Raw genomic sequence first — 24,300 nt, 5'->3', positions numbered from 1 at the left:
CTTAAACCCTTAAAGGACCCTTTAATCAATGGTTATTAAGTAGCAATGGGTTTGGACATATCTTATTCACTGCAGTAGCTGGGAATATAGAGGAGGGAAGGGGTCCTGGATATGGGTTCAGCAGATGAGAGTTCGAGTCCTTGGATTACTATTTATTTATTAGTGGTGCAATCCTATACAAGTCATTTCTCCTAAGACTCAGTGTTCTTCTCTACAACATGGAGATAGTAGACAATGCTATTTTTCCAAGTTGTTGTAAGGAACAAATGAAGCAATATTGAAGAAGCTCTTGACAAATCCCAATCCTGAAACATAGAATAATGTGGAATTGTAGGAGGAAGACAGCCTCTACAAGCACGTTCAAGTGGTTTTTGAATTATTGCATGTTTTGTGACAGTTTTAACATAAAAGTCCACTTATTTTATATTTTAATGCTTTAAAAAATGTAAATCCATGCATGATAGATATAGTAAATCCATTAACAAGTATATCTAACTACTCAGATTATTCTATTCCTCCTAATATAAAATAGTATGTTTTCCTAAGATCCTCATGCATAGGGAAGGGGAAGAGAGCACTCACTGCTTGCTTATATTCACACACTTAATACTAGCCAGAGTAGAAGGCATGATTCAAGATTCAATATAGACAGTATTCATAAAGAAGGGCAAGAATAACACTCATGGCCTCATATTTCTAAATAGAAGTACACAAAGTATGAGTAATAAAGACATTGAACTAGAGACAAAGAAGGTGAAGTATTAGAATCACAAGATTTCAGAATTGGAAGGACTTTATCCCCTAGTCTAATTGCTACCTAAAAACAGTAAAACACTACTCTGTAGCCTGCCAAGAACAGAACACAGTTCATCTCTGTAGAATTAGAAACTATACCATTCTTGATTCAAACCAAGATCCCATTAGATTTCTTGACTGGTATACCACACTGCTGACTCAAGGTGCTTTTTAGACTAACTGTGGACTTGCCCTGCTTCCCTTATCTTGTGCTTGTGAAGTTGATCTCTTGAACTCAAGTATTACATACATCATTCTCTATTAAATTTTATTATATCAGATTTGGCCCAATGTTTTACCCTGTCATAATATTTGAACCCTAAATTTTCCATCTAGCATGATGCCTTCCAGCTTTGCAATATCTGCAGATTTGTGGAGCTTTATCAATGCCTTTATTCAAGGTACTGATAAAAATGTTGCCTAGAATATGCCCAAACACAAATCCCTGAAGCACTGCACTAGAGATTTCCTTTTAAGATCCTAACAAATCTTTAATATTGACTTTTTATGTCTAGCAATTTAACTAGTCCTAAATCTGCTTAATTTATCTATTGTCTGCTCATGTTTGTTTTTTTCCACAAAAATTGTAAGACAGGTTTTGTTAAACTGATTTATTTAGACAACTCCCCTTTCCTATTCATTGAATTATTTCTTTTTATGGCTTCAAAATTTCATTTGTCATGTCTTTTCATGCCTTCCGGACTGACTTCTAGAGAATTTCTGTCCATAAAATGTTAATTATTCTTTCTCTGAATCCTTTCAAATCTGTTTTTCCAAATCTAAGGTGCATGTCAGACAATACATGATTTTACTCCCATTCTCTAGTGCAAGTGTGAAAATGGAGTTCCTGTTTCATTTCAATGCTCCCATCATTTCCACCCTAGAAACCAGTTCCTCCCTCTTGGTGAAAATTGAATCCAAAATTGAATTTCCTATTTTGGATCATTTCACCTTTTAAATTATGAAATTATAATTAAGGAAAGTTAAGAAATTAGCAGATGCTCTGCATTTGGCAGAAAGTTCCAGCAGATATCTTGAGAGCTGAAGTTCTCTGTCATTGTTATATCATGGTTCTGTGTTAGATTTGTGATTTTCTTTCTCTTCAAGCTGTCTATGATACACTCTAATGACAACACATTTTATAGTGTCACTAAATATTTTCCATTAAAACTGACTCCTCTGGTTCATGGATATCCATACATGAGTATTATGTGTCCACAGACAATATTACATCATCCATTTTTTCCTATGTTATTCTTGAATAATATTTATCCGTCAAAAGCTTTGTTCTAGTCATTTATTTTGTGCCACCAAATCTGTGATACCAATGGATTCAATTTGGTCTCTTCATATTAAAATCTTTAGTTCCTCTTGTTATCATATGTTATGTTATCATATTTTATGTACTTGTATGTTTAGGCACTTGGACACAAGATGTTTTTTCCTTTTCTATTTAGGTTTTACTTAATTTTTTTCCTTAGTGAAGTTCTGGCTATAGCTTGTACTTTACATATGGGTAGTTTTCTTCCTTTCATTTTCTTCTTATTTTAAAGCTCCTTTGATTAGATTTGCAGGATTCCAAGCAAACAGTTACTGGTATTGTAATGGAATGCTTTCCATTACTGACCAGAAAAAAAAAAAAAAACCAGAACATATCCTAAGCCATGGCCCAGAAAAAAGCAAACACATTATTTGACACCATTTTTTAAAGTAAGTATTCAGTTTTCAAATCTGTGTCTTCTTAATCTCTTGGTTTTGATGGACAGCAGTGACATGAAAACACCATTTGGGTCACTAAGGTTTTTATTTTCCTGATCAAGACTTCATACTTTTTTGGAACGTCTTCTTGATTCTTTCTGATAATATCATTTATATCCATGTGGATTATCATGAAATGGCTGATAGTTGTCTGTTTTAATAAGACTTGATAATTTCAGTCTTGTATTAGAAATGTGCTACAGAAATAAAAAATGTTCTTTTTAACTGTTGTTGGAAAAACACATATTCCTCAGTACCTCTTATGTGAGCATCACTAACCACTCTTACTTGGCTCTTCACCCTCTGATCTTTAATAGATAATTCTTTACTTGTCAACAACTATGAGTTTACAGTATGATTCTTTGGAAGAGAAGTAGCTGCTTCCCTTCAAAGTGTTTGAGGCCTTCCACTTGAAGAAAGACTTCTTTAATTTTTTTTCTTTCCCTCTAATGATTGGTATTTACTGCAGCCGTTGATGTGAACTATAATAGCCCTGGTGGGTGACCAGGGACCTGGTTCCAAATTTAAATGTCATTTAGTCCTTTAAGACCTCTTAGGGGAGCAAGGTAAAAGAAGAATTCACAAATACTACATAAACAGGGAGATGGGCAATTTTTTTCCCAGCGTTTTCAGTTTTCTGATTGCTTTTTCCTTAGAGTAGCATCTCTTCAGAAGTTTTTGTAAACTGAAGCAAAGAAGTAGCAGGTAGAAGCTTCCAGGGAGGCCAAACTTTTCCTGGCATATGGCCAAGAGCATAGAACTGGTATTGATTGCTGATTGAGCACCTGTAATCAGGGGAATTCAAAGCATGAATTGAGGCCTCTTAGCAAAGATGTCCATGTAGGTGAGGCAGACCTCAATTGAATGTCCAGACCAACTGGGAGTAGAGTGCAGGCAGCCAAAGGAAACAACATAATGACCTTACCTAACTATTGGGATACTGTCTGGATCAGAGTGGTTAATCAATAAACAATCAATAAACATTAATTAAGTGCCTTCTATTTGGGACAGCTGGGTGGTACAATTAAAAGAGTGCTAGGTGGAGAGTCAAGATGACTCATCTTCCTGTGTTCAAATCTAAGCTCAGATATTTACTAGCTGTATGACCCAAAGGTAGTCACTTAGCCTTGTTTGCCTCAATTTTCTCCTCTGAAATGGAAAGCCACTCTAGTGTCTTTGCCAAGAAAAACTCAAATGGAGTCATGAATAAAATGACTGAACAAAACAACAATTTCTATACACTAAACTGCTAAACTCTGGAGATACAAAAAAAAAAAAAAGCAAAAGATAGTCTCTGAGCTCAAGGAGTTCCTAATCTAAATGAGTTACAGTGGATGGAATCAAACAGAATGCTAATTCCCAGATTATTTCTCAGACTGCTTCTTCAGAGCACTTCCTGAGAAGCCTGTGAAGACTTTAAACCTTTCCAATTCCTTATCTTTTAGCTCCATCCTGCTGCCCCTGCTTTAACCCTATTGTAACTTTCAGAAGCAGTTTTTAATCGTTTAATGGCATGTTTCAGTTGTCTGGTTGTTGTGTCCTATGGCCATTAGAGTGCATTGTTTAGTTCTATGAATTTGAAGTACAAGTGATGGGTTTGAAGGGGTTAATCCATACCATGGAAATGGAGATTTGACAGACTGGATGACAGAGACATTTTGAAGTTTGGGTAATTTTGAGTCTATTCCAAGACCTTTTCATTTAGATTTTCTTTGACTCTGTTGTCCATCTCAGTATCTGCCAGCTCAGAAAGAGTCCTAAAGGAAGGAGGAATTGGATGGTGGGAAAAAAGGCTATTCCTAGGGAGCTGGAGCACCATCTGGTGACCAAAGTACAGATTACAAACCCTTTTGTTCATTCATTTTTGGTCTTGTCTGACTGTGATCCTTTTGGGGTTTTCTTGACAAAGATACTGGGGTATTTTTGCCATTTCCTTCTCCAGCTCCTTTTACATGAGGAAACTGAGCCAAACAAGAGTTTGACTAAGGAGTTCCTGGGGCCAGTTTTGAATTCAGACATTCCTGACTCTAAACCCCATGTTCTGTCCAATGTACCACCTCCTTAGCTGAATAAATCATCGACAGAACAGACATGTTTGTTGGTTTGTTTGTTTTCCAAAAAAAGCAAAGAACAAGAGAACAAACCAAGGGTGGTCACAGATGTCACTAAATGGCCCTCTTAATCCTGCCACCAATGCTTACCAACAACACTGTAACTGGAGCACCAGCATGGAACGACACTCTACTATAGTTCTCCTGGGAGTTAAGAAATGTACCACAGTTTGTTGCAGAGAGAATTTGGGTTGACTACTTACAGGAGGGCCTGCTACTCCAATTCCTGGGCCTCCTCTATTTCCAGGCTGGCCAGGCAAGCCTGGAGCACCTCGGTCCCCCTAGAATGAGGGAAGAACAAGTTTGTAAGGTCAGCACTTTAAATAGTGGTCAATAATAGTGTTCCACCCAGCAAATTCAATCATAACTTTTGACATCAAGTTCATACTCATTTATCCCAATTCAGCCATGCTAAGACAGGACATTGTTTTTAGTCATTTCATCTTTCTATGTAGCTGCCTCCTGGCAAGATCCATCTTGTCAAATTTTTTCCCCTAAATTTTTCTAATTCTACCATCATTATAAAATTGTCCATACTCCTGCCCAGATTGTGATGTTGTCTCTAAGCTAGGCTGTGTTCATCAACAAAATCTTTTGCCTAAACATGATTATATGTTCCCAAACTCAATCATGCCCTAACTTTGATCATTCTTCTCTGAACACTCTATATTTGAGCACATAGATCCATAGCTGTGAAAAATCAAACTTGAAAAACACTACAAATTCTGATTATTATTTCACCATAAATCTCATCTCCTCCTACCTCAGTTCAAGCCAGAATCATAGAGATCATCTAAATTGTAATTCTTACCCAGTACATGAATTTCACTCTGAAAATCCTTGAGTAATAGTCATCTTGTTTATCTCTGAAGACCTTTAGTGAGGAGAAACTCCTTACGAATGAAGATAGTCCATTTCATGTTTGGATAGCCTTAGTTTTAAGTCCATTTTTCCCTATACTAAACCCAAATTTACTTCCCTATGTCTTCTAACCATTGGACCTATTTCTGCATTATGTAGTTACATAAACAAATCTACTCCCTCTTCCATTATTTTCCTTTCTCCCTCTCACCCAAAGCTTCTTTAGCTATAAGATCTAGTTCTTATTATTGATTTTCATGAATTTTTAAGGGCTTTCACTATCATGGTCACCATCCTCTATATGAATCTCCACTTCTAAAAGTTGCCTCTGGAATTGAACATAATATTGCAGATTCCCACTTGAACACAATAGAAGATAATGGGATGATCCCCCATACTTCTTCACTCTATTCAATCCTAATATGAACTCTGCCTAAGATTACATGAATGTTTGGGGGAGCAACATCACATTACTGGATTTCAACTGAATGTCTTCATATCCACATCACTCAGAGATAACTCATTCCTTAATGAATGACCTTGAAATTTAGTTTTGGTCTCTACAAAAATACTTCCTCTAAGGAGACCAATAACCTCAATTGTCCAAATTCAATGCCCTTTTCTAGTATTCATTCTTGATTTTTGTACAGCAACTGACACTGTTAGTCACCATCCTCATATTCTCTTCTCCAATATGTTCTGGTGACAATGCTCTCTTTGTTCTCCTTTGTTTCTGACTACTTCTACTGTTTCCTTTTTCTTTTTGAATGGTGCTACTTTTATCTTTACTCATATTTCCCCCATTCTTTCTCATCATTCTTTGGTAATGCCATCTGTTCAATTATTATCTGCATAGAAATGATGACCAAATCTACATATATCTTTAATCTCTCAGCTAACAAGTGAGCAGTCTCTTGTCTCCAATTAGCTACTGGGTATTTCCACTTGAGTGGCCTGCCATGATTTTAAAATCACTGTGTCCCTAATTGAACTTGTTAATTTCATTTCCAAATCTGTCCCTTCTACCAATTTCCTCATTATCCCTGTTACCTAGACTTGTATCCTCAGAGACAAGTCAGAACAAGTGGATACAGTGGCAAGGGAAAATACAGGGGGAAAAATGTCTTGAAAGTAGAAAACTAAATTTAGTCAGTCAGAAGTGGTGGTAGTAGTTTGGGGTGGTTCCTTTCCGTTTTCTCTCTTTCTTTTTTTAAACTTTTACCTTCTGTCTTCAAATTAATACTAAGTATCAGTTCCAAGATAGAAGAGTGTTAAGGTCTAGGAAATTAGGGTTAAGTGATTTGCTCAGGGTCCCATATATTTGAAATGGCTGAGGTCACATTTGAACCTAGGACCTCAAATATTCAGGCTTGGCACTCTATCCATTGAGTCATCTAATGATCCCTTCTTTACTTTTACTAAAGGGGATTTCATTAATCATCCTTCTTGCATGCATATATTTTAGAAAAAGCTCCACAGAGCACTAGAAAGAAATATCTTTGAGAGAGAGGCAGAGACAGAGAGAAAGAGAGACAGAGACAGAGACAGAAAGAGACAGCCACAGAGAGAGATGGAGAAAGAGACAGAGAGACAGAGATAAAGAGAGACAGAGACAGAGAGACAGAGAGAGTCATGGGGTCCACGGGAGGCAGGTCAATGAATGGAAAATATATGGACTGACAGTTGTGAGTTAAGAGTGTTGGACTTGAATTCAGTAAGACATGGAGTCAAACAAATCCTGCACCTGATGCTTAACACTCTGAGCACACACAAGTCATTTAATCTCCTTGAACCTCATGGGGCAAATGGTGATCATAAAGTCTGAAGTGCTTACCTCTAAAGTTGTTAGGGGGCTCAAAAGACAGCAAAGGCAATATATTTCTCAAAACATAAGGTAATTGATTTTTTAAAGTATTGTATAGAAATAATAGAAATTATAAAGTAAATGAAAACAGCCTTGATTTCTTTCATCTTCCAAATTGAGAACCTTTGAACTGCCTCATAGGTTCCTTGAGGACCTGAGGAAGCTTAAAGGACCCAAAGAGACCTTGTAGTGACTTATTTATCCTCTTCATTTTTTAACAGATGAAAAAAACTGAAGCTCAAAGAAGTTCAGTGACAGTCATGGTCACCTAGGGAGTAGAGATCAGATTTTTAGAATAACCTAATTTGGATACCAAATTGAGGATATTTTCATTATATCACAAGCAGATTCAGAGATCATATATGTGAATTTCTTCTGGGAAATTACAAGTACAGCATGGTACAGTGTAGAATTTGTCAGAAAGTGTCAGAAAGATACAAGTTCAAATCCTACCTCTGACATTAACTTGATGATCACAGACAAGTCATTTAATATTGATCTGCTTCTGCTTTCTTATATGTAAAATGAGGATGTTGTATTAGATACCCTCTAGGTTCCCTTTCAGTTCTAATATAACCTATGATCCTATGTTCATATGTAATTATAACAAGGGACAGTTTGCCATTTTAGTATGACTTTCTAAGGATGAATTTTTTTAAACAAAATAATTCCTACATAGTATAGGTGCTTGGACCATTTGGGGATTGACACATTCTCAGTTCAAGGATCCATTCAGCCCTAACATTCAGTGAGCCCTGCTCTAGTTTTGTAGCCTTCACAACTCTTAAAGTTTATTATTCTTTAATTCTAATATTCTATAAATCAGAAATCCTTGATTCTAGCCTCAGTTATGCAACTAACCAACCTTGATTTAGTATAAGTCACTTCGTCACCCCAGTCTTCAGTTCCTAAGAAAGGTAGCCTATGACATATTAGAAAAGTCACTGCACTATTGCAGACAGAAAGACTTGAATTCAAATCCTGCCTTAGATACTTACCAGCTGTGTAACAAATGGCAAGTCATTTAACCTTTCTGTGCTTCAGTTTCTCCATTTGTAAAATGAGGTTGAATCCATTGTCCTCTAAAGATCCTTTCCACCCTTAAATCTATGTTCCCAAGAACCTCTATAAAATAAGGAATAGTGTGGGATGAGAGGACTAGAATACATCTAAATTACTTTCTAGCTCTAATATTTTATATTAATAATGTCTGTGTATTTGCCTAAAAGCAACTTACTTCTGAGAGGATCAACTCTTAAAGTGATTATCCCTATACCAATAATAGAAAGGAAGAGGAAAGAAAGGCTCATTCCTTAGATCCAGGTCTCAGTTGCTCTCTTCAGCATATTTGATAATCTTTTGTCCATGTTTATGTGCTATGGGTCATTCTAGTCCTGTCCATGGGGAAACAACTCCCTAGCTTAATAGCCCAGAGTTTCAATACCCATCGAATGGTTTAGATGCTATTTCAGTGGAAGTTTAAATGTAAGGTTAAGAAATAAAAAGCTAAGTGCTTGTGGGACAGAGACAGTAAAGATGCAATGTATTTACTATCTGTTAAGGCACTGGGGAATTGGGGAGGATTTTACTACAACTGAAGCAAAAAGAAGCCTTTTATAGACTTCTGGGTAATCAAATAGGGCATGCCAATGAAGCAATGGGTAAAGAAAAAGATTGGGCTTAATTCTCCAATGTGATGACACTGTTTCCAGCCTTTGACCCTTGGATGTACAAGATAAGGGATGTCATTTCCCCCAGTCTGCTGCTTATTCTCTATTTAGTGACACTCCCCCTGCCCCATGTTGTCTGCCTCTCTTCCTGGTGTCACTGAGTGAGCAGCAACAATTAGTTCTAAATCACATTCTCACAGTCTCATTAAATGTTAGAGCTGGAAGGGACCTCAGCCATGGGACAATAGAATAAAGAATGTTAGAGCTGAAAGGAAGTTGCGAACTTGGACTTCTGGGATAATTCGTCAATAAACATTTATTAAGCACCTACCATGTTCTAGCCACCATGCTAGGTGCTAAGGATAAAGAAAGGAAAAAAAAAGGCAAAACATAGTCCCTGCTCTAAAGGGGCTCACAGTCTAATGGAGTAGACAACACACAATCAACTATGTACAAAAAGCTATTATACAGAATAAATGAAACATAATCGAGAGAAGGATGGCACTAGCATTAAGGGGGATTGGGAAAGGCTTCCTAGAGAAGGTGAGATTTTAGTTGGGATTTTAAGGAAGCTATGAGGTGGAGTTAAGTAGGGAGAACACTCCAGGCATGGGGGATAGCCAGAAAAAATGTCCAGAGCCGGCTGCTGGAGTATCTTGGACACAGAACATTGAATGTAAGAACTGGAAGAGAAATGTTACAGAGCAGAGAATGAAGAATATTAGAGCTAGATGAAAGATTTGAGGTTATCCAGTTCCTCACTTTCCAGAGGCTATAACTGAGGGCTTGGGATTGGGAAATGATTTGCCTAAAATCACTTATCTTGTTAGAAGTGGAAACAGTATTAGAATCCAAGGGTTTCTTTTTTTTTAACTACAATATTATTGCTTTTTCTACTATAACAGGATGCCTCTTAAAAAGTCACACCAAGATTCTGGATCTGATGGTTATTCTGTAAGTTCTGAATGACTGGTGTGTGTACTTGTTTGCAAATGAGTTGCATGGTGTTTAGGACAAGGATGGGAGTCAGTTTTCTCATTTGCTGTGATTATTGGGATCCTCTTTCCATTAAGAGTAAGAAGAGATTTTCTTTAGACAATATTTTGCACACACTAAGCCACTTGTATACATGGATTCTCATAACATTTTTGTGAAGTAGGCAGGAAATTCAATACCCATTTTAGAGTCAAGGAAATGAAGGATCAGAATTTGTTCATTGACTTGCTTGATGGACCCCCTAGTTAGAGTAGGGAAGTAGTAAAATAAGGTCTAGCACTCAAAACCTCTGATTCCTAGTTCAGGGTTCTTCCCATTAGACTACCCAAGAACAAAAAAGAATGATTATTTGGGGGCCAGGAATAATTTCAAAGGAATCATTGCCCCTTATAAATTCTAAGGACATAAGAAATTAATATTCTGTGAAATACTGTATGATCAGGGGATGTTTGAAAGTGGTCTCTTCTTAAATCCATTGTTGGAAGACAGGACCTACACATGAAACCCCTAAGTTCTTCTCTGATGCCTCATTATTGTACAGGGGTAACCCTAGTTACTAGATCACTGAAAGATATTTGATTGAGAGTTGGAAGGGACCATAAAGACCATCTCATAAAATGTTTTCCTGTTCTTTGCTTCAGACACTAGCTTCTATTTCTTTCAACTGATTCTCATAGAACATGAACTTAAGGCCCTTCACCATCCTGTTTTTTTCTAGATTTTCTTCATTTTTATTAATGTCCCACCTAAGATATTGGGGAGCAAACTAAGACCCATTCTCTGAAGGTAATGGAGATGATAAAGGGCAGTATGGTATTGTGGATGAGAGAATTGGAGAAAAACCTGCAACAGAGCCAGGTATAATGGTAAGAGCCAGGAAGACTTGGACTCAAGCCCCATCTCTACCACATACCAGGTGTGGCTGTGTGGACTTCACTGTTCAGTAGTTTAGGCCAGAGCTAACAAACTCACAACAGCAGGCACCAAAAAAATCTCTGGAGTCTAGCCCAAATCAGATTGAAATATAATTGGGAAATGTTTAATAAAAATAAAAAAAATTAACACAATATAGAGAATAACTTGTAGTTTTCAAGTCAATACACAGTCTCATTTCTGTTTGAGTTTAATACCACTTGTCTAGGCAACTCTCTAAGAATCTAAGTTTCAGAAAAAAGGGGTCTGAATTAATAAAGATATTTTCTTTACCGAGGGATGCCCTCGGTATTGAACAGTTTTACAGTTCCAATTTTCATCTCAATCTCTATCATATAGGTAATACTTAGTAGAACTAGGATTTTAACCTCCATGTTCTCCTAAATCCATTTCTTTTTCTGCCCTTCCCTCTACAGAAGCTTTGGAGAATCCCAATAAGGTAGGACCATTTTCAGCATGGACCCAGTGAGAGCCTGAATCCTTTGTAAGATGATTAGACCTACAAAGAGCACTGAGAGATTCATCATCAGAAGGTCTTTTCTTCAGGCAACTCAAGAAGACCACTTGTTAAGTCATGGAATACTCAGATTTTTTTTTTTATAATTAAACTATCCCACATGGTAATCATCAGAGAACTCAAGCTGCACCAGTGCAGAGGAGTTCTTGATTTCAAACGGTGGATGAGTACATCCCACTGTGCATTTTATAGCCCCATCTCTGTTTGGTGGCAGTGAAATGCCCCCAAGTCTTGTCAAAATGTGTCTCCATATCCCATTGCCTTCCAGCCACACAGACCTGCCACCAGGGTCCTCATCAGTTTTAGCATAAGTACTAACCCTGCCCCTCCCCACCTTTCACCCCCCCCTTTTTTTGTTGTTGTTCATTATAATAAAGGAGTGATGTGCAATAAAAAAGTGGTGGTAAAAGAATTGCTGGCACTAGTAAAAATGCAATTTTTAAAAAGAAATACCATATATTGCCAGACAAATAGTATCTGGCTTTTTCCAAAGAGATGGCTTCACATGGAAGTATATTAGAATGACTTGAAATGTTTAGACTTTCTCATAAACCCATTTACTGCTTTCCCAAATGAAAATGTCTTACCTTGTGTCCCTGAGGTCCTGGTAACCCAGGTGCACCAGGACGACCCTGGCAAAGAGAACACAGGAAGGAACAAAATTATGACCCAGTCAACCCATGAATAAGCATAACCTGGAGATAACTTTTGTGCTAGGTGATATGGAAATAAAGAGGAAGGTATGGCCCGGACTCTTAAAAGTCTCATAATACAATTAGTGAAATAAGACAAAAGCATATGGAATATTTTAGAAGTCCTTTCCTCTAAAATTACCTTCCATTTTGGAATGTGCCTAATTACTTGTATGTTGCATTACCTAATAAAATGTGAATTCCTTCAGGGGAGAGGTTTTAGTTTTGCCTTTTAAAAATATATCCCTCATATTTTAACACAATACTTGGAACTATTAAGTTTCTAATAAATGCTTGTTGACACATAGTGAGCCAAATTTCTCATCTTTCAGTATCTTTTAATCATATAAACAGTGTAGAGTAGACAAAGAAGCATAGAATTTTAGAGAATGAGATTTAATAAGGTTCCGCTACGGAAAGCTCCCTAGAAGAGATGGGTCTTAAACTGAATCCTGAAGGACCAGTAGGATTTAGAGATCCTGAGGGAGGCAGGATATTCTAGGTGATGGGAATGGTGTGCCCAAAGGTACATAAATGAGAATGACCTTATGTCTTTGGGACATTGTGAGGTATTGAGTCAAAACTGGACTGTGAAAAAGTGAAAGAGGAAGTTAGATCATTGACTGTTTCTGAGCTAAACAGAGTCTTGAGTATGAGGACAAAGAGTTTATAAATGCCCATGCTCTTGTCTTTTGGGAGGCAAATATCACATTTTTAATGGACTAATGAAAAGGAACTATAGAAAACAGAGAAAAGTTTAAGTGTCTGGTGTCCAGACCACACTGTTGGCAGGCACAACAGACTGTAGAGGCACCATCAAGTGGGGCTGTGTGTATGACAACAGATACAGAAAATAAAACACATGGGTGAGTCAAAGTCGCTACCTGGATTTGACATGCACTCATGCTTTCCTTCCTGGATTCTGATCTTTCTTTCCTACTGCTTCGATTGCCCTGATGAGATATCCTGATTTGACCCACCATGTCACTGCTTCCATAACTTGATTCTTTGTTCTAATTCCTGGGCAATTCTTCCTTTATTTCTTCATCATGGAGGCACATAGTAATTAGTATTCCTGTCTCATAATCATTCGCTACTATCCTTCTATAGATACTTCCCTCTATGAAGAAGTTCCCATTATCATTCCTATCATTACTCCAACTTTCCCCCAGTCAATTTGATCAACCAATGAGCAATCCCATGGGAACATAGCTATATTTTGACTTATCTTGGTCCATGATAACCATCTCTTGGGATCTTCCATTCTCTTGAATCAAGTCACCCTCCTTCTTCTTATATAATATTACTTGATATTGAGGTATTCATGTAAATGATGCACCAAGATTAGATGCTAGCTACCTTTGTTGTTATATTGATATAGGCTTTTTGTAGGAAATGTATTTCCACCTATTCAATGGAACTATACTTTCTTTTATCTACTTTCTTACCTCCCAATCTCTACAAAAACAAAACAAAACAAAACCTTATTCCCAAACAACCTTGTGATGTTAGATGTGATCATATAACTCAATTATATTCACCAAAAATAAAATTAGAAAACTTTGGGGAATTACTTCCAGCAACTTCTTATCACTACTGTCTTGCATGCCTCCCTGTAACACAGAGGCCATGTGGAATCCCACTTACTGACTCTCCTTCCTTCCCTTTTCCAGGTGGCCCAGGTTCTCCAGGAGGGCCAGGGTCACCTCTTGGACCAAGTGGTCCTGTCTTTCCTTCTTCACCAGGTTCTCCCTGCAGATAGCAAAAATATGATTTCAGGTTTGAGATAATCTGCAGAATAAATATGCAATTATATGCACCAAAGAATTGGTTCCCCAGGAACTCAGCTTTGTAAGGGATTTCAAGAATAATTCAACCACTATTTAAAATATAAACCTACTTTACCATATATTCCAGGAATGAATAACCAATAACTATTTGAAGATATCCTACCATGATGAGCTGTTTTTAAAAGTTGATTCTTATTTTTATATAAAGGACATTATGTCACCTGAGAACAGTGAATTATAGAATCTAATAGAATGGACTTTTTCACTCATCTGGATCAAATATTTCTCTTGTGGCTTTTCAACAAATGGTCACCCAACCTCTGCTTAAACACTGCCAGTAACAAAGCTTACCTTCTCCCAAGGCAGTTCATTCCAAAGAGGATCATCTCTAATTATAACTGAGTTGTTTCTTGTAGAGAGGTAAAATCTCCTTCTCAGTGTCTTATATTAAACCTCACCTTTAAAAGCATGCAGAATGAGGTAATTCCCTCTAAAGATCAGTCTTTTAATTTTCCTAGGCTAAATGGTCCCAACTTCTTCAAATGTCATTATATATATTTCTCATATGAACTCATGTTTGTTCTTTGCTCCTCTTTAAAAATGGTGCTTTTGAATTGAATTGAACATGCATCATAGGGTCTAAAAAGAGAAGAGTAGAACAGGATATCATCCACAGTTTTTTTTTTTATGCTTCTTTTAGGGAAGCCTAAGATTAGAGCCACTTTTCTTGTTTGTTCTTATTCTGATAGCCATGTCACACTCCAGAATCTTATCCCATTTTGGTTAATATATCTAAATATTTGGCACCCTGCCCTCAAACCAGGTCTCTTTCTTCCTGAACCTATATAATTGATTTTTGGAACCTAAATGAAGAATTTACATCATCTATGCTAAATTACATTTCATTGGTTAATATTTTTTTAATTATTATCCATTCCCCTCCCTCCCCCATTTTTTTCTAAATGAGAGGTAGATGCTGTTTTTCTTGCCAAAAAAAAAAAAAAATCTGTTGAGATTAGGAAGAATTCAGAAAACTGTTGTTATTGTTGCAAATTGACCCAGTTCTTTTAAAACTCTTACCTTCTGTTTTAGAATCAATACTAAGCATCAATTCTAAGGCAGAAGCGTGGTAAGGGCTAAGTAATAGGGGTCAAGTGATTTGTCCAGGGTTATAAAACTAAGAAGTGTCTGAGGTTAAATTTGAATCCAGTACCTCTTATCTCCAGGGCAGATCTCTTTTTAGCTCCCCCTAGAAAATATTCCTTACAAGAAAAATCAAATAGACATAAGAAAAATAAACCTCCCAGGAACTATTCTTCCCAGTATACTCAGTGTGGCTATGCTCCTAACATATATTGTCTTTATATCCAGAGATCAAAGTAACCAATACTTTTTGAATATTTGTATAAGCCTCTATGTTTAGTTCCAGAAGTTATCCTACATTTGTGGAATTTCAAAGTGTTTTGCAATAGTTATTCATCCAACAAACATTCAGTAGTTACTATGCTGCTAGGTAGAAACTGTAGGGAAATAATAAGATTTGGTCCCTGCCCTCAAAGAGCTTAGAGTCTAATGCATATATATTCTAACTAGTATCATATTTATGTGTGCTTATGGTTTTATTTTTGTCTTTTTATTCCTAACTCTAAATATAAAATCCAGCACATGATCAGTTTTCAGTAATTGTTTGGTAAACTAAATTTAGTTGAATGTATACACATATTTTCTCTAAGCCTGTTAGACAATAAGTTCTTAAGGGCAAAGACAATGAAAACTTTATCTTGACAAGCACTGAAGAAATCACGGAACATTCTAAAAGCACATTCATTTGGAGGAAACCTGAAGGGAGTAGCTCCAGAGAATGAGTTTGACATTGAAAGATAGCTAAGATTTTAAATATATGATGGGGGCATTTGATAGTCTGATTAGCTTTAATGAACTGGATTTCCCCCCTTTTTTTCTTTTTAAATCTTTGTTATGAGGGATGACTCAGAGTAATGGAAGAAAGGAGAAATATATTTGGAAATCAGTATGATATAAATACAAATGTTATTGATAAAAATAGATAATTTAAAAATAAATAAATGTTATGATGGAGAGATTAGACCAGGTTAAGAAAAGAGCAAAGGGAAATCAAACTTAGAAAAGAGTGAATCAGAGAATTTGGCTACAATGTAGAGTAAGTTCAAGAAAGTGATGAGAGAAAAATCTTAGTTTGGTGCTAAACTTTGAAATTAATAGGAATGCATATAGAATTTTCTTCAATGCAATTGCCTCCAATCTTTCATTCTCAGATCTTTGAAATGATGTATTTGAAAACACATTGGGATGTACTAATTGCCTTTACAAAAGACTTCAAGACCTTGAATTCTATGATGAAGATTTTTGAAGCACATTCTGATGTGTTCGGTAGAATATTGCAAATATTTGAGAGCCAGTTAATAAGAGTTCTTGGATGGTTAGAACTGGAAAAGGTATTAGAACTTCTCACCTTTTGTGAGAATGCAGAACCTAGAATATTAGACCCTGAAGGAACATTAGACATTATGTAGTTCAACCTCCTAATTTCATAGAAGGAAAACACTAAGTCTTATAGCAAAGAAGTGACTTGGCCAAGGTCATATAGATCACCACTTCTTACCTTTTCTCCTCTCTCTCCAATTTTCCCTGGTGGGCCCATGACTCCAGGTATGCCCTGAAGAGAAAAAAAAAGTTAGGTTGGCACAAAATTAGATTTAAAAATACTCCTGTCATCAACAAAGGACATAATATCTTCCTTTCCAAATGTTGCTATGCAATGCATTTATTGTCTTGAATACTAATTTTAATTGATTAGAGCACCTTCAATCTGTTCTTATTACATTGTAGGTCTTCCCAAGGATAACATATTCTTTTTAATCATAGCATTGAGATAATATTTGCTGTCATTTTCTGCTCTGTATTTTTTTCAAGAGTCATATATGAATCTCTAGTCATATACATATAGGTGGCTCATTGTGACTTTTTCTAGCAAACATTGCTTCTTCAAAATTTAGTTTCCTCACTTAGAAATCGGGGCTTACCATATATATATATATATAAAGGTTTTGATGAACAAGTGTGTTAAGAGATAAGAAAATTACTTAGAAAAAGATAGAAATAATTTAGAAGATATAATTTTGAGGCAGCATTTATGGCATAGCTAGTTGGCACAGTGGATACAATGCAGACCTGGAGTTAGAAAGACTCATCTTCTTGCATTCAAATCTGGCCTTAGATATTTAATAGCTATGTGACACTGAGCAGGTCACTTACTCCTGTTAGCCTCAGTTTCCTCATCTGAAAAGTGAACTAAAGAAGGGAATGGCAAAGTATTCCAGTATTTTTTGCCAAGAATATCCCAAATGGAGTAACAAAAAGTCAGACAACATTGAAAAACAAATGAATAACAAAATTAGGCAGCACCACATAAAAGGAAGGGGGAGAGAGAGACACAGAGAGAGATAGAGCGTGAGGAGGAGGCTAACTTCCTTGGGCTTCAGTTTCCTCATCTCTAAAATGAGAAGATTGTATTCCATGGTCCCTCCTAAGTCTTGTAGTGTTAAGACTTTGCTTTTTAAAAAAAAATACATCAATTAGAGTCCAGTTGGATACAAGCTTTCATCCTTCTTAAGACTTAATTTATATGAAGCACTCTGGGAAAAGAAAAACAAAAACTCATTATTGAAGCTGTTTAATGGGAGGCTGGATGGCTTTGTTTTCTAAAATCCTACTCTGGGGCCTCATCATACTGTGGAAGTAGTTCTGAATTTATAGATGTTATACCAAAATACAAGGTCTACTGGATTTTACCAAAACAGAACAGTTTATGTTTATGTTTAGGGTTTATTGAGGGATTGTATATCTGTCATGCATTAACCAATCTAGCTTACTATGGAGAGACTTGTGACCAAAAGTTTGGGAATCAGGAGTAGGATTTCATTTTGTTTATATATTTATTTTTGCCAATAAAACTCATGAAGATAAACTAGGATTGGGATAAATCACAGTCTTCAAAGTCACTGAAGGGAGAACCAATAAATTGAAAGATATACATATGAATAATGAATGTGCAAACTACTTGCAATTGGAATAGTACATAACAATTTTCAAAGCCCTTCAGATACATTGTCATACCAATCCTAGGAGGCATGTAGGGGCAACTATTGTTTTCACCATTTTAGAGATAAGAATACTATTTGTCAATCCAGAGAGGTTAAGTGGCTAATAATGTAACAGAACAAACCCTTGGTAAGGCTGGAATTTGTCCAAATATATTAGCATTCTTTCTATTAGATTACAACATATTTCACTTAACAGAATTTTTGCACCATTAGGGAAGATTTAGAAGAGGAACATCATGACTTTTGATGATTTTATCTAAGACTTTTCTAAAGGTAAGTGGTTATTATTTGAGGGGCTGTATGGTAGGGGGAGGTATCTAGAACTGTGATTTCATTAGTATAGGGAATTACTGATTAGAAAATTCTCTTTAATAATGCAGATCCATGATCTCTTTACAACTTCTAGCCGTAGACAATTATCTAGGTTTCTATCAGAAGCTTAACTTGAACTCATATCTTACTGATTCTAAAACCAGCTTTCTCTTTATTACTAACATTAACACTGCCCCTCTATATGAAGTTATAATTCAAATAAGAAAATACTTATTGAATTCCCCTTCTGGGCATTATGGCCCTTTGGCTCACCATTGTGAAATTCTTGACCTCTGAACTCCATTAGAAACAATTAAGCTTCTAATCAATTTCCCCTCTCTGAACTTTGAGTACATACCACATTTCCAGGGAGACCACGGGCACCAGGGGGGCCTATTGGTCCAGGAACACCCTATTGAAGCAAAGAGAAAAGAGATTCAGATACAACTCGTGGCACATGTTTCAATTTTAGGGAAATTTTCCACCCAAAGTAATACTGTCCATTTTTTCCCTAGAACACTTTGCTAAGTGAATATGCCAACATCATATCTAGTCCATGTTCCTGCTCTCCATTGGACCTGAGTTAGGATTTTTAGGAAACAGACAATAAAATCAGCCTCAAAAGCCTGCATTTTTCCTCATAAGCCACTTATGAGCTGCTAAACTAGCACCTTGATTACAAACCAGCTTATCATGCTAAGGCACAAGGCTGTTTATTGGACTAGATCAGCCCAGCTATCCTAGAAGGGTCAGGTCTGTCAAAAAAAGTTAGAGTGACTAAATTTGAGCCAGCTTCCAAGTAGCCATATAAGGAACTCATGCCAAGAAGCAGTTATGTCCCTTAGGAATTTATGTTTTATGTATAACCCTGTGTAACTACTTTTCAACTCCAGGAGTGGGGAGGGAAGAGGGAAGGGAGACAACAAGAATCATGTAATTTTGGAAAACATTTATAAATGTTATGGAATAAAATAATGATAAAAAATTTTTAAAGGAATTTATGTTTTTTTAGTTGGTTACTACCGATAGTATTAAGTATCAGAAGCAAGATGGCACCCTTCCTTATGCTGGGGAAAAAGAAACAACCCAGATCTCAGGGATAGCCTGGTGCTACTTAACAAGTATATCCTGCTGAGTCAAAGACTGTCCAAGGAGTATATCACAGCAGTCAGGAAAGGAAAGGGTACTAATTAATACAATGATCAGAAATATTTACCAAGACTGGGGACTTGTGTATGCGTACTGTCTTTTGTCTTTCCATTAAAGTTATTTCTGGGGGGAGATGGGGAACTCTCATTCCCCTTTAGATTGACCTCTCTCTTTTAACAAAAAAACAAAACAAAACAATTAAGCAAAAATAGCTAATGCATGGAGTACATTTAGAAATGCATATAACATTCTACTTCAGGAGTATCTCTGCTCTCTGCTGTGAAGTCCTGTTGTGTTATCTGTTGGGACTTCCACTGGTCAAATCAATCAAAATATAACTACATTTTAATGATCCTTTTATTTATGATCTTATAGTTGTGAATACTTTTCATTCTATTGCTCAGTTGGCATCATTTCATGCAATTCTTATTATATTCTCCTGAAGATTTTATATGTATTACTTCTTACTAGACAATAACATTTTTATAATACAGTTTTTGTTTTGGTCAAATCTCAATGAGTACTCACTTGGTTTTCAGTTCTTTGATATTAGAGTACATTTGGTATATTTTGGCTATTTAACTCCATTTTCTTTGGAGCATATGCCCAATAGCAACATGACTAAGCCAACAAGTATAGACAATTTATGAACTTTTCTTGTATAATTTCAAAGTGATATTAGGACTAGTTGGAGTAATTCAGAGCTCTATCAAGAGAGCATTAGTACACCTATTTTCCCATACCAATTTTATCACTGAATGTTCCTGTTCTTATTATCTCTGCTCATTTGCAATTCTCAGAGCGGTTTTTACTTTGCATTTCTCTTACTTCTAGTGATTTAAAGTAAGGTTTCACATCCAGTTTGAAATTCTTTCAAAAATTGTTTGCTTCTATTTTTTGACCACTGGGAAATTCAATGATCTGTTGGGAAATGTTTAAACAAACCTCATTCATGGATGTAATAGAATAAAAGTAGAATGTTATTGCACATTAAGAAATAAGAAGAATTTAGAGAAATATAAGACATACATACTGTTGTAAAATGAAGGAAGCAGAGCCCATAAAATGACACAATAAGGACAATGTAGAAAGAGAAATATAATAAAACTGAGCATAATGTTATTATAATGACCAAGATTGTTCCCAGAGATGAGATGAGAAAATGAACCTCTTTCCATTCACTGCAGAAGTGGGGAGCTCTGGTGCAGAAGCATTACCAATGCTGTCCTACATAGCTAATCTGTTCACTGATTTTACTGAATTTTTTTTTCTTTTTGGTTTCTTTAAACATATTTTGTCACAAAGGATGGTTTGCAAGGTGGAGAAGGATGGTAGATGTATTTAGAAATAACTTTAATATAAAAATAAAAGTTAAATACCAAGACATTTCCTTTATAATAAATGCTCTATGCTCATATCCTTTAATCATTTGTTTTTTGAGGAATATGGTACCATGTACATGCGTGTGCATGTGTGTATATTTCTCTCTACATATCAAGTAGCATGAGAGATAGTTGGGAATCTGAGGCCAGGGTACCTTTAAGTGCTCAGACCAACAACATCCACCATGGAGAGAGCCAAGTAGGTCCCAGTACTTGTAGAAAATGCAATAGCATAAAAGTTGTTTCCACAGTCCATGGAATTTAAAGTTGGCAGGGTCCTTAGAGATCATTTCATCCAAACTCCTTCATTTTACAATTGAAAACACTAAGGTCCAGTGAGAAAAACTAAGGTCCAGTGAGAAAAAATACATTATTCAAGATCACAAGACCATACCATCTAGGAGGAGAAATAGCAATGTCCAATTTGGTTTACTCTAAGAGTCCTTGGGAGCTCGGTGTGTGTTTTAAGTTCATCTCACTCAACTAGAGGCAAGAGGCCATTGCTGACTCAGATACCCTTGGATTATGAAAGAACACTATGGAGCAGAGCACTATGCTGATCTGAGTAGCAAATCACATTTTTATCCTTTTACATGGAATTCTTCTGTGAAGCAGTTGATGACTCAGTCCCTTTCTCCTGTGTTATAAATGTCTGCTGTATCTCCCAGTAAAGCAGCAGAGCACATTAGAAAACAAACACAAATTTTTTTTGTGCCCATAAGGTCTTAGTTCAAATCCCAATTCTGATATTTATGCTAGTGTGACTTTGATTAGGCACTAATACTTCCCTGGCCCCAGCTTCCTTTTCTATTCAATGAGAGAACTGAACAAATTATTTTGTGGTCTCTTGAAGCTTGAAATCCTATAATTTGGGGGCCTAGACTTTTGGGCCCTGATGAATAGGTTTTATAGATTGGATCTTTTACATTGCTTGGGAGAATACTGTTACCCTGTGGGGCTCTACTTTTCTCTGTGAGGGTGGAAGACTTTGAAGACAAGTCCTGCATTGGTCAATTTACTAGGAACTAGGAGAGACTGATGAGAGTTCTCTTTGCCTATTTCAACAAGTGTGTTAGAGACTGAGTATTCTTGTATGAAGTGAGGAAGGAATCTAGAAACGGGGTCCATAGTGGATTATCTCTTGCCCCTTATCTTAGCAGTTGCCATTGAGGTGGTGTTTGGGGGAGGTAGAAGGTCAGAATGAGAATGGGTAGCATTGGCTTGGCTAAAGGACCAATTCTGAATTCAGAAGCTGAAGAAAGAATACTGCCCAGGGTTTCTACACTCAGTACTATTCTTTTACCAAGATTTGGAATGAGATATATTTTTTGAGATGAGGCCAGTAAGGGAACTTGTTTTGCTTGACTATGAATACTTGTTAAAAACAGATTTATTTTTCTCCTTTTTATATTTTTGAGGGGAGGGATTTGAGAGAGAAAATGAATCCTTACCAATTACAACATGTTAAAAAACTTTTTTAGTTTTTTTAGTAAAGTAAGATTTTACTTCATTCTTTTGAGATGATTATTGCCACCCTTAGAAGTGACTCTTTGCTAGTTTAATGGATTTGTCTACTTTTCTTAATATATTGGTTTGTCATATTCTAACCCTCGATATAGTAATAAGTCTCCTAGTTAACAATCATTTGCTACTCCCTTCATATATTCTAAGCCCGAATCTGACCCAGGACAGTAGTCAGACTTCTTAGCCAGTGGCTCTACCTCAATCTTTACCTGTGGGTAGGGCTGGAGATGAAATGATTTGGACAAAGAATTATATGATCTATCTAATATTATTTAATATTATCTGTACTTAAACAGGAATCCAGCCTCAACTTGAAGACCTCCAGTGAAGAGGAATCCATTATCTTCCTTCTCTTCCAATTTTGCATTACCCTATTTATTGGGAATGATTTGTTTTGGGGAGGGGAAGGCTTGTTATCATTGTTGTTTTTCTTATATGCCACTTATATCTGCCTCATTCATTTCTATCAATTGTTCCTAGTTCTGCCCTCCAGGATAAACAGAATAAGCCTAATCTTTCCTCCACATAGCCGTCCTTCAAATGCTTAAACACAGATCTCATGTTCTTCCTCTTTTCTTTTTCCCAGGATAAATATCCTCAGTTCCTTTAACAAATACTTCTATCATATGACATTTAGGTCTGTCTCCATTCTGGTCAATTGCTTCTGGACTTGCTCCAATTTATGTGTCATTCAAATATGTCACACCCAGAACTGAACATAATAATCTGGATGACATCTGGAAGATTGGATGGAGCAGAATACAGTAGTGCTGCCACCTATCTTATTCTGAACACTGACTTATTAACTTAATGCAGCCTCTGATCTCATTAGCTTTTTGGTCTTCAAAGGAACATCATTGATTTATATGGAGACTACGATCCACCCAACCCTTCAAATCTTTTTTACAGGAACCTTTGTCTAATCAGATCTCTTCCAATAGTAGCTGTTGGTAGGAACTACCCTCTTGAAAGTGTGAGTATATCTCATAAGGTTTGTTGGGTCTGACAATAAAGGGAACAAGCTCTGACGACAGAGAATTCCAATACTTTCTCTTCCAAGACAATTAAGTTACTGAGAATTCCCCATTGATTAAAAGCTCTAAGCATCTGTTTTGTGCATTAATACCACCTGACACATGCAAGGATGAGAAGGCAGGTAGAAAGATGCATCCCTATGTGCTGATCTAACAAAACACATCTTTAATCCACCATAAGGACAAAGAAATTAATTGAGATTTTCTAAAAAGTCCAGGCTCGTATTATGCACCTTTACTTTTTGGACCACTAAGGAAGAGAGCAGCCGAGCAGCCCCATCTTGGCTTTGCCTAGACCAGAAAGGAATATGGTAGTGATATAGAATCTGTATTGAAAGAAACCTGTGTGGCCAACTGTTTAAAATTTTAACATGAAGTAAAGAATGGATTGGTTTGTAATGAATGAAGGGTCTGAGATTCTGCTCAATACTAAGCAGTTCAATAAGTGTCTTTGTTTACCGATCACATCCTCCCCTACAGAATTAGTCCAAGAACCAAAATCTGCAATGCAGCTGCTGGCACATCCCTTCTGCTGTGTGCCCTGTGAAGGAGACACGTCAGAGAGGCAATTACTCACAGTGTTTCCAGCCGCTCCAGGTCCCCCTCGGGCTCCTTCTGGGCCTTGAGCACCCTAGAGAGTAACAAAGGGACACAAGGAAATTAGAAACTGCTGAACTCAGCCCAACATCTGGGATCTCAGACAGAGAGCTGCTCTAGTCAATTCAAATGAGGTGTTCAAAGGCAAAAGTTATATGCTGGAGGAGGGGGAA

At 36.6% G+C, this 24,300-nt stretch overlaps 1 protein-coding gene across 1 annotated transcript in view; it reads right to left on the bottom strand.

The window, feature by feature from the left end:
- The window catches only part of COL22A1 (collagen type XXII alpha 1 chain), a 564,322-nt gene that overhangs the window by 101,858 nt on the left and 438,164 nt on the right, over window positions 1–24,300 (bottom strand). Inside the window, exons 36-41 of the mRNA XM_056823025.1 lie at window positions 24,108–24,161; window positions 18,800–18,853; window positions 16,629–16,682; window positions 13,845–13,949; window positions 12,093–12,137; window positions 4,868–4,945 (exon numbers count right to left, since the gene is read on the bottom strand). Of these exons, the coding sequence (XP_056679003.1) occupies window positions 4,868–4,945; window positions 12,093–12,137; window positions 13,845–13,949; window positions 16,629–16,682; window positions 18,800–18,853; window positions 24,108–24,161 (390 nt within the window). The remainder of the gene's footprint in view (window positions 1–4,867; window positions 4,946–12,092; window positions 12,138–13,844; window positions 13,950–16,628; window positions 16,683–18,799; window positions 18,854–24,107; window positions 24,162–24,300) is intronic.

The sequence above is a fragment of the Monodelphis domestica genome, chromosome 3 (assembly GCF_027887165.1).
Source record: "Monodelphis domestica isolate mMonDom1 chromosome 3, mMonDom1.pri, whole genome shotgun sequence".
Lineage (NCBI taxonomy): Eukaryota > Metazoa > Chordata > Mammalia > Didelphimorphia > Didelphidae > Monodelphis > Monodelphis domestica.
The sequence above is the reverse complement of the archived record's forward strand: the minus strand, read 5'-3'. Positions and strand labels throughout refer to the sequence as shown.